We start from the raw sequence: 11,238 nt of genomic DNA, 5'->3' as shown, positions 1-11,238 counted from the left end.
TGTTCAAGCTGTTCAGCACTGCTTTGCGACATGATCTTGCCTCCACTGTTCGTCCTTGTTTCCTGTTTCCACTCTTTGAAGACGCACTCCTCTAAGCTTAGGGTGCGCACGCCTGACTTCCTGTTTTTGAGTGATAGAAAGATGGTTGTTGGTTGGACTGCATAACCCACTATTACAAGGAAAGGAGATGTCTCATGCTAGTTAGTGTGTTTCATATGAGTAACAATGAAGAGATTGCGACGAAGCACACCACATTGTCGTCACATCACATTTTTGGAAACAACATAAAATACCCAAGAATTTATTTGATACATGACATTTTACTGCCTCCAAGCATCTGATTTTTGATCATATCACAGTGTACACATAACAAAGAAACAAAGAAAGCACTGACATGTCACGTTCATCTATCCTTCTCATACTCTCTGATTTTATAACCGTTATCCTTTATAATGATGAGATCCAGCGTCATGTGCTTACTGAGACTGACTTTTGGTCCTGACTTTAACAAGTGGTGACAGTGGGACTGTTGACGGTGATGTGTGAAGGCGTGTGTGTGTGTGTGTGTGTGTGTGTAATATACAGAGTGTTGATCTGTCTTTGTTTATCTCTCTCCTGTCTTTGGACAAACAAGGCTCCAGTACAGCAAGTGTACTGGTATTTAGCACCGCCATTTAACAGTCGTGCCATTGATTTAAGAGGATATTGTCAGTCAAGCCACAGCCCACACACACACACACACATGCTATCCAACCCAGTGTGGGCGAACTCAGAAGAGCATATACTCACAAATACCCAAACAATAAAATGCTAGCACTTTCTCCGAAGGTGGAACGAGTGATGTGGGGAAAAAGCTCCTCACATGGTGCTTGAATACAGCTTTTCAATATAAAACAATTAACCAGAGACAGAATAATTAAGGAGTAAAATATGACCGTGTGTGCTGTTAGATGCAGAATAATCAGTGTCACTGACTGTATGTACTTAGGTGATTACATTCCACTTCGCTAATTGTTACAGCACTTTATTTAAACATGTCCTACTTTTCTCTGTATGTATTGAAATTTAAGGCAGTGGAACATACCGGCAATTAATTAGTTCAGTTTATAACACACTTTATAGCAGCTGCGAAGACGTTCCCTCGCCACCTCTAGAAGAAAATGTAGCTTGTCCTGTTACAGAGAAACGACAACACACAACGCCGTCTATTAATAGACAAATGCTGACACTAGAAACTCCTTTCATAAGGGTTACATAAATGTCTCCTTACATAAAGCTTCACTATATTAATGTTAAATCAGCATTCTGTTTTTTTTTCTGTTTATAGGACTTCGATTATGTGCCATACAAGCCTCTGTGAATGTGTTGTTACTATAGAAACAATAATATATTAGAAAAAGCTCATTAATATAATAAGCATGACGTTAATACATCAAACCTGTCAAGGCTGCTGTTTGCTGTTTAATTTAAAAAAAAAGAAACTTCTGACCAATCATATTTCAGAAATTAGAGGATATTATTATTATTATAGTGAATTATCAACAGTGATCTGACTGATGACATTGGAAGGTCATGAGTTCAAATCCCAGCACTGCCAAGCTGCCACTGGTGGGCCCTTGAGCAAGGCTAACCCTAACACTGAGTTTACAGCGTGTCAGCTAGTTCAGGCTGTAAGGCTTGGCTAGCTCACATTCATTTCTACGTTCACATTAATGGTGCGTCTGGTTAAAAACGGAGAGTGGAAGTTAATATAGTGAACACACACCGGTGGAGTGATGCACACAGTGTAACGTCCCATGAGCTTATTACTGTTGGACCATTGAGCAAGGCTCCTAACCCTTTTCTGCTCAGCTGCTGGCGTCTGCGAAATACCATAAATGTACATGTGTTTGTTTTGTGTCCGTAGGCTGGTACAGAGGCTTCGTTATCAAGAACCCGAATGCCAAGGTAATCCAGAGACAGACAGAATTCTATTTTAAGATGTAGCTGTATCTGTCGAAACCCTCTCCGATCACACCCTATCCTTACATGCTCGAGATGGAAGCACTGTGTTATGTCCTCTGACCTCATTATTAGCATTGCTCACATGTCTCTTATCTTCTGTCTGTTATAGGGGATTTTCCCATGCACCTACATTCATTTGAAAAATGCTCAAATCAAGAACAAGGGGTGAGTAAACCGAATGGTCCCGTTCAAGGCGGAAGTGCTTTTATTAAAGCTTCCACAGCTCACACTATTTATGCAAAGCAAAGCATTTCAATTGTTCCGTAGGCCAAACCTTACAAGTCTGCATGTCATTTCAGTCGGTTAACTTCCTGTATTCTAGTTCCTGAATGGGGATCTAGGGAGATCCAGGGAGATTATGCTTGGTGTCACTCAAAGATTTAAATTTTTCTTTAAACTAACAGAGTTCACCGTTGTTTTGTGATGTGCTTTATGTGATTGGGTGCTGCTTCCATTTTGATCTGCAGGCAGTTTGAGACCGTGGTGCCCACAGAAGACACGGTCATTACAGAGATGACCTCTACATTGCGAGAATGGGGAACCATTTGGAAGCAGCTTTATGTGGTAAATCATTTGCTCTTGAATTAACACACCCTGAGAGAAATGTCTTTCTTTGTAACATCTCTCCAAAAACTGCTTCCCATGCGAGCATGATTTGTAGAAGACGCTTTATTTTTTATTTTACCCAGTTATAGCATTATAGCACTATAGGAGTCAAGAGGAAATGACAGTGAGGGTGTTACAAATCAGGAATAGTTCTCTTCAACGGTCACTGATGTCACAGAGTCTGTGTTTCTCTCTATCCCACAGAAGAACGAAGGTGATCTGTTCCACAGGCTGTGGCATGTGATGAATGAGATCCTGGATCTGCGGCGTCAGGTTCTGGTCGGTCACTTGACCCACGACCGCATGAAGGACGTCAAACAACACATCACTGCACGTCTGGATTGGGGCAATGAGTGAGGGGGACATTCTCTACATCTCTTAATCTCTTTCCTCTTGAGCTTTCTCGCTTCTTTGTTTTTTTTTTTGTTTTTTTTTGAGCTGTCAATTTAAAAAATGATGAAGCACTTTGAAGATTTACTATGTGTATGGTTTCCAGTAATAATACATCTTTAGGCAAACCTGACAATAACAATAGACCTGAGCAATATCGTGCAAGCAAGATTGTTATACTGAATATGGGAACACCGGTGACTTGGCTGTAGTTTGAGTGCTATAGGTAATCACAGTCGATATTCAGGATAACCGCACGACAGCGAATGTAATACTGATTTTTTTTAAACGGTTCTATATACCAGAAATTAATATCATGCAAATGATGTTTCAGATACATTATGGCCAAATGTCCTGCTAGAGGAAATTTCTAGGACGCCACACTGAGTTTACAGAGTGTCAGCTACTTCAGACTGTCAGACTTGGCTAGCACACATTCATTTCTATGTACAGTGGAGTGACACATACAGTGTAACGTCCCAGAGAGACGTATAAATATAGCACTTTCAGAACGCATTCAAATTAGTGCTGTTTTGTATCACATGAACCATGGAAGGTATGAACTGTTGCACATTTCCTAAGCAGCAAAAAATCACAAGAAAACGAAGTAATAAATTCATTAATTTCTATTTCTTTGATTTCTTTCAAAATATCCCATCACACACAATAGCTTTGTAGTTACTCGCTACCTATAGAATAGTTCTTTTAGATTCAGTCATGCAAATATAGAGACAGGAGTCATATCAAATCATACTGATTTTGTTTAATTAAATTGTGTAGAAAATGTCAAATCTGTATGACAAATTCTGCGTATTAATTAGGATCAGCCCTTTTCTTATATCAAGCACAAAATTCAATGTGCCAAAAAGTTTAGGATTAGATTTAAAATAGATTTAAGTTTATTGTCATGTACATAAAGAGTGCTTTAAGCCTCCTATGTACAGTGAAATTCAACACTCCCTATCAGACATAGTGTGCAGTCATAAAGAATAAAAAAAAAAATATATATATATATATATATATATATATATATATATATATATATATATATATATATTTATGTTGTGTTATATATATATATGTATGTATGTTATATATATATTATGTTATAATATAACACTATATAAAAAATATAACATATATTTGCTCTTATAGGCAGTTGTCTCTGGACCTGGTCCCCAGGATAGAGTTCAGCATGGTGGACCCTGATGACATCAGCGTCACTGAGCTGTACAGACTGGTATGTTCCTCTTCTGGAAACCACATTGCCACGGCAACTGCCTCTTTTCATGCCTCACGGCTTCACAACGCTTTCTCGGAATATAATCTACTTACCTAATACCCCTCTGCTAAACATAAGAAGCTGAAAATGCCTAATGTTTCTCCATTATGGAAAGAAATAGAGCGCTGGGTAATTACTGTACTTCAGCAACAAGCTGACAAGATAAAACAGTGCAAATTAGTGTATTTACAAAGGCAGGAGGTAGCCAGTAGATGATAGGATGCTGCTTGACAGTAGGGAGTCTGTGTCTGTGTGCACTTGTATGGAGCATGCTGTGCTTCATGATTATAGCTCCTATGAAACATGTGACCTAAGGTCTCCTTCATCTCTGTTCTAATGCAGTCTATAGATTCAGCTCATCCAGTGGTCTTAGATGTATACCTACAGGTCACATCCCCAGTCAATACCCTGCTCTAAATGACAGCATATTTTAGTAATAGGATTGCCCAGACTTACAGACACAATTTAATTCCCTCTTTAGATTTTTTTTAAATCAGTAAAATCATTAAAATGCCTTTTGGGAAGAATATCTGGCACTTAAAATCTCAGCGAAAGAAACGACACTATTGTTCAGCCTGCCGATGGTTATCTCCATGACGATTCTTGCTTCAGTCCTTTTCTGTCTTCTCACCAAAATACGCAAAATGAATCCTGGATGTTCTAATACGTCTGCTTGTTTTAGTCCAAAAGAAATTTTCCAAACCATTGTTTATTCTTTGGCTGCATTTGTTAGACACTTTATATGTCCTATAAACCCTTGAAACACTTTAAGAGCAGTCTCAGCTTGACACCCCACTACATTTTCGAAGGACTTCTATACACATTTATTCCCTAATGAGGATGGATGGAATAAGAGCTCATTTTCTCAGTGCATGACTGGGTAATATAATAATAATATATTATTAATAATTTTTTTTTATCACAACTTGTTTTGACACTAAACTGCTTCAGGTTTAATTGTGCTGCATCACAGGACAGCATGACACAAATAGAGCACTAGCCACCTTCCTCTACATATATGATCTGAAACGTCTGATTAATTAGTGTCACTGTTATTGACGAGGCGGAAGAACGTAATGTCGTCCGTCCCACCCGGCGATTTGAGCTTGTGATATCCTTATGCCATCCTCATTGTTGGTTTGTTAAATTTTACTAGACAGGTTAATATGGTACCATGTTTTGTTCATTTTACCCAGCTCTGGAGTATAAATGGTGCACCCTGGCTTGAGCATAACCTTTTTTTTTTTCTTTTTGGACATCAGTCATTACAAACAGACTTTCATTCCTACTCCTAGCACTTCTCCAACTCTTCCCATTTGTTCCTTATTCACAGGATACTGAGACTTTAAACCTTTTCAGCAAGAGTTAAGACTTCCTCCAGAACAGCAATAATGTGTGATTATAACTATATAATGACTAAAATAAACTAAAAATAATAAAATAAGTTCCTTTGGTATTCCTGTATCAACACTCTAATAAAACTTGAATTGTGAAAAATTTATTTAAAAATCCTTCATAACTGTCCAGAGACTGCTTTCATTTATTAATATTATCCATTCTTGTTAGTAATTAAACATTAGCTTTAAAGAACCACAGTATTGTGACTGAAATAAGACCATAACATCTGTGACAGCTTTAACATATCTTTGTGGATTCTGAAGCTGTAAAAGTCTGTGAATCCCACATGTCGTTCCATGCTCATTTTACATTGCACTAAATATATTGACGGTGGCAGACCATCAGGTAAGATGAAACATTAGAACAACAGTGTAAAGGTATGTGAGCTAGTTCTCTAGTTAAATGCATTAATACAGACACCAAGAAGACATACAGCTTTCTTTTCTCTCCTGTAGATGCTTTTACTGAAATGTTGTTGGCCAAAATTGGGAGGTTACAATTCACATCACAAATGAAAGAAACTATTCAAGTAAAGTTCTGCAAATATAGTTAGTGTCTTTGTTATTTGAGTGTTTTAGTGTCTTTGTTATTTGAGTATGGTTAGTGTTTTGTTTTGAGTATGTTTGCGAGTATGTTTGAGTGTCTTTGTTATTTAATTAAGGTTAGTGTCTTGTTATTTGCGTATGTTTGTGTCTTTGTTATTTAAGTATGTTTGTGTCTTTGTTATTTAAGTATGTTTGTGTCTTTGTTATTTAAGTATGCTTGAGCGTCTTTGAGTATGTTTGAGTGTCTTGTTAGAGTATGTTTGAGCGTCTTTGTTTGAGTATGTTTGAGTGTCTTGTTATTTAAGTAAGGTTAGTGTTTTGTTATTTGAGTATGTTTGAGCGTCTTTGTTATTTGAGTATGTTTTAGTGTCAGTTATCGAGTCAGATTTATTTATTTGTTGTTTTCTACAACCTGCATGCATTTTCCGATTCTGAAAACAGTGTTTGTCATTTGTGCATGCACATGAATTTGAATAGCAAAAGCCAATTTGGCCAAGGTCGATGGTGATCAGATCTTGCTTTCTGTCTGGTTGTTGAATGAGAGTAGAAAAAACACTGCTAGGCTACTTGGCAGCTATGAATAAAAAAGCTGATAGCCCAGTCTTCTTACCCTGAATGCTTAAGCTAATGATTTCTTACATGTGCATGTTACATCTGTAAGTCTCAGTACTAGTTACAAAAATTCCAGTTGAGTCAAATGTATATAGAATAACAAAGTTTGCATCCATTTATCAGCATTGCGGTTTGTGTCATGCTGGCATGTGTGTGGGTGTGTGCATCTGTTGTTGAATTGTGGGTATGAGTTCTCCAGTGCAGTGTAGCTTATATATTTGTGTTTTTTTGATTCATTAACAGTGACACACAAATTCAGTGCAGTGTGATAAATGCCGTAGGTCTAAATAAGGTCCCACAGTCCACCCACATACATTTTATTAGGTGCTGAGATATTTTATTGTGTGTGTGTGCATGTGTGAGCACATACGTGTGTGTATGCGAGGGTGGCCAGATATAGAGGAAGGAAGACACTATATGGGAAAGCAGTTGGCGGAAAGCTTGACATCATTTAATACGTCAGCCTAGTTTCAGGTCTGTATTTTTTCTCCTTACACTCATTTTTGAAGCAGTGTTGCTATTAAAGAGCATCCTGCCTCCACACTGGCCGCTGATTGTGACCCTTGTGATTGTGAGAGCAAGGCGAGGACACAGCAACCCTTTAGACATTGATTAGTAGCAAGACTAAGAGGTTTAGGGTTATGTATAGTTTTTGCTTCTATGAATAGGAGATGAAATCTCTGATGAAATTTCACCAATTTCATCACATTATCCTGTTGATTTTCAGATGTTGCATAATCATTCCTCCATTCCATTTCCTTTATTTATATCAACTCATTCCTGGTTAGGTGCAATCTTATCCTCCTCTTCTCTCTGTTGTTCTCTCTCTCTCTCTCTCTCTCTCTCTCTCTCTCTCTCTCTCTCTCTCTCTCTCTCTCTCTCTCTCTAACTCTCTGTGAGTCTGTCAGCTGTATGGTAGCTAAGGAAAAAGGATGCAGAGCTGCTTGTTGGCACCTCTCTTGCAGGCCATCTGGAAAAGTAGGGGGCAATGTTCTTGGCTGAATCCCTCAAAGCAAGCCATTGCTGTTTCTGTACACACATAGAGGGACTTCAGGATGTGGCTGTGGCATGCGTGCAGCTCTGCTATTCTTTTTATAAAGGCTTGTGGCATCGTTGTGCAGATATGTGCATTTAGGCTATTTTGTTTTGGAAAATCTTGGTACTTTAAAGAGAACCTTTATCTACCACATTGTACTTCTGCCCAGATATGTTTGTACTGAGCACAGTTTGCTTTTCATCTTTGGAACTGTGTGCTGTAATGATTTATAATTATTAATTTGTTTGTCCTTTCAGGAAGATTTTTTTTACTGCTGCCTCTGGCTTGATAAATACAGCTCTAATTTTTGATCTACTGTACATCCAGATTTCTTTAAAGCTGCACTGTGACAATCCTGTTGCTAAAAGTGTTATACACACAGTGTTGAATTGAAATGAATAAAACTGTTAGTGATAGGGAATGTTGTGTGAATGTCTAACTGGCGATGTGTGTGTCCATGAATGTGTAAATGATCTCAGATGGAACATCGGCACCGGAAAAAGGACACGCCGGCCCCAGCCAGCACACATCACCTGTTCGTGCACATGAAGAGTCTGATGAGCTCAAACCTGGGCGAGGAGCTGGAAGTTTTTTTCTACATCTACGACAGCAGAGAGAATCGACCGCTCAGGTAAGCCGCTAGCACATCGCAGCACAGAGGAGCTATTTGGTCATTATGCAATTGTTGATTCGCAATTTAGAGATTTTTGTGTGGCTTTTGTAATTTCATTAAGCAAATATTCGGCACTAAATTAGCCAAGATTAGGTCTCTTAACGGTTTGGTATGTAGAGCCAACAAATTCAGCTAGAGTTAGCTTATGCAAGGAATGTCATGAAGACATTTGTAAAGCTTTGCTAGATGCATGGGGTTTAGCCAACATGACACAGATTTCTATAAAAGTCAAAAAAACGAAACATCATTCATTATGTAAACAGGCCATTGAAGCTTTATACAGGCTACTTTACAGACCTGCCCAGATGCAGTGTCCCAGAATTCTGTATCCAGCTGCATTGCTTTCTAAAGTAATACATTTTTCCATCATTTAAAAAAGTCATCAGTGTTTGTTCTGGCTTTACTGCCGTTTCTTATTGTTACGTTTTTAAAGTGTTTTCAAAGAAGCACTTTAAGAAGCATTGATTTTAACTTTTGCCCACTGGAGAATGATCTGGGTTACTCGTTTCAGCCATCTTTAAATTTCTAACAGACTGAGATATGGGTGGAGTAACAGAGCATAAAAAGACTGACAGGAGGCAGATGTATATACAAACAAGCACTGTGGCACGGTGACAGATTTTCCGAATACACCATGCCATAGTTTAATCATTTATGGTTAAGCATGTTCAACATATTTCCCATGTTATTTTAAATTTAAAAACTGCCCATTGCACTTTTACCCTTCAGAGATGGATCAGAGATACACCTCTTGTTGTGCCGTTTTGTCGTGTGTCGGTCCCTTTAGAACAGACTCTCTTAATGACAGAATCTTCGAACTTTGGTTAATTAATGGACCAAACCAAATGACTTCATCCCCAATAATGATGATGAGTAGAAATGCAGTTTAATTCTACATTGTTTAGCAGTTCCTTTAGCACTATAATGTAGGTTTCTAAATCACAGTCGGTTTGTACAGAATACAGCAAATTAGTGGTTAAAGATTCAGATGTGGTTTAAAGATTCGGTGCTTTGTATCCTCGACTGATGGACCTCACAGACTCAGGATCAGGAATCTAAAATTGTCTTCCAGTTGCATGCTTTTTTAAGCACACGTCCTACTTTAATATTTTACTACACTGTCTTTCATTTGATTCTGTTTTTCCTGTGCATGAGGAAAAAATAGCTAATTAAAAAAAAAAAAAAAAAAGAATTTGCGATGTCACATTATGCTGAAACACTTTTCTGAGCTCCTCACATTTAAGCAGGACAGTGTTTTCTGACTCACTGGCATTTGGAACAATTTCCATTTTATAAGTGGATAAATTCCAGTAAATTGATGGCAGAACAGCAATCGTTAGAGGATTCTTTCTTTTCCCTTTTCTTTGAATAATGAACAGGTTATTGTTTCGTGGATCAAAGAGTTGAACCAATTGTCAGAACCACCAGAATGATTCTCACCTTGTAGAAGATGTGGAAGAAAGGGCTGCATCTTTTATAATGTATGTGTGGGTTAAGCTCTTCCAGCTATTGGTAATTACTGACTCTGGCAGGCTCACTGGTGCGATAAGGCAGCCGCGGCCCGTGTATCTGAAGGTGGGGGTGGGGGTGGGGGGTAGTTGTATCTTGCCCTGCTGTTGCCTTCATGGAGAATCTGCTAATGGCTCTCTTCCAGGATGGCTGCCCGGCTGGCTGGCTTCCAGCTAATTATTCTCTCGGCTATAGCGTAAGGTTGGCGTTCGGGTCCAGATGGTGTGACAGCTCCTATCTTCGGTAGGGCCGCTGCCAGAGACGCTCAGATTTTAAAACAGGCAGGTTGCAGGGAATTCAGTCAAAGAGTCATCCAGCTCTTAACCATCACACTGAAATGATGCACACCTCTGACTCTTATCCTAGCCATCAAAAGCAGCAGGGTTACCCTCAGACACACATTATCATCTGTTCTGTCTCCTCTTAGCTTTGGATGAGTGTTGCTGCAAGCCTAATCCTATCTCCTTGTAGCTCACAAACAACATGCAGGTGTGTGTACGTTTACGTTGAAGGCGGAAGAAGCAATGCACTTTCTCCCCATCTACAGGAAGATTAAAGATGTGGATCTACTGCCTTCTCATATAGAGACCAACAGGGAAGAACAGATGTCATTTTGTGTGTGTGTGTGTGTGTGTCCTGCATTTTCGAGATGGATATATTAGAAGCACTGAGTGGCAGTCTTCAGAATAATGACTTCCCCTCTCTTCTCCCATGGGGCCATTTTTGTCATGGTTTATATTTTCAGCAGTGCGCATGGGGATCAGTCACGGGCATGCTTAATTTGCCAATCTGTGTCCACGGCGGTCATTTAATTCGCGGCTCCTGTCGGAACGTATTGCCTGATCACACCCACCATGGGAGAAAATATCATGTTCAGGCAGAAGCCCTTGGGGAATAAGCGTTTCAGTTATGGAAATCAGACCGGTCATATCATGTGATAAGAATCTGTCAGTGACCACATACTGCTGTTCAGGAAGTGATGCTGAAGCGTTATCACCGAACACACAACCCACACTGCTCACTTCAGCCTAATTGAAAGATTGGAATTCAATAAAGCACAGTTAAATAGCAGCTGTGTGTATTTGTGTATATGAGTACACATGGCTCATATGTTTGTGTTAGTTATGTACGGTCATGCTGCGTGTGTGTGTGTTTGTTATAGAGGTGTAATTGCTGTATTGGT

At 39.0% G+C, this 11,238-nt stretch overlaps 1 protein-coding gene across 3 annotated transcripts in view; it reads left to right on the top strand.

Annotated features, from left to right (window-relative positions):
* Positions 1–11,238, top strand: part of dock4b (dedicator of cytokinesis 4b) — a 90,892-nt gene that overhangs the window by 28,618 nt on the left and 51,036 nt on the right. For all 3 annotated transcript variants that reach the window (XM_060889004.1, XM_060889005.1, XM_060889003.1), the window contains exons 3-8: positions 1,907–1,947; positions 2,114–2,169; positions 2,472–2,568; positions 2,815–2,963; positions 4,156–4,240; positions 8,353–8,504. In XM_060889004.1, coding sequence (XP_060744987.1) covers positions 1,907–1,947; positions 2,114–2,169; positions 2,472–2,568; positions 2,815–2,963; positions 4,156–4,240; positions 8,353–8,504 — 580 coding nt within the window. The remainder of the gene's footprint in view (positions 1–1,906; positions 1,948–2,113; positions 2,170–2,471; positions 2,569–2,814; positions 2,964–4,155; positions 4,241–8,352; positions 8,505–11,238) is intronic.

Source organism: Tachysurus vachellii, chromosome 16 (genome assembly GCF_030014155.1).
Source record: "Tachysurus vachellii isolate PV-2020 chromosome 16, HZAU_Pvac_v1, whole genome shotgun sequence".
NCBI classification, from domain to species: domain Eukaryota; kingdom Metazoa; phylum Chordata; class Actinopteri; order Siluriformes; family Bagridae; genus Tachysurus; species Tachysurus vachellii.
Note: the sequence above shows the minus strand (reverse complement) of the source record. Positions and strands in the feature narration are given on the sequence as shown.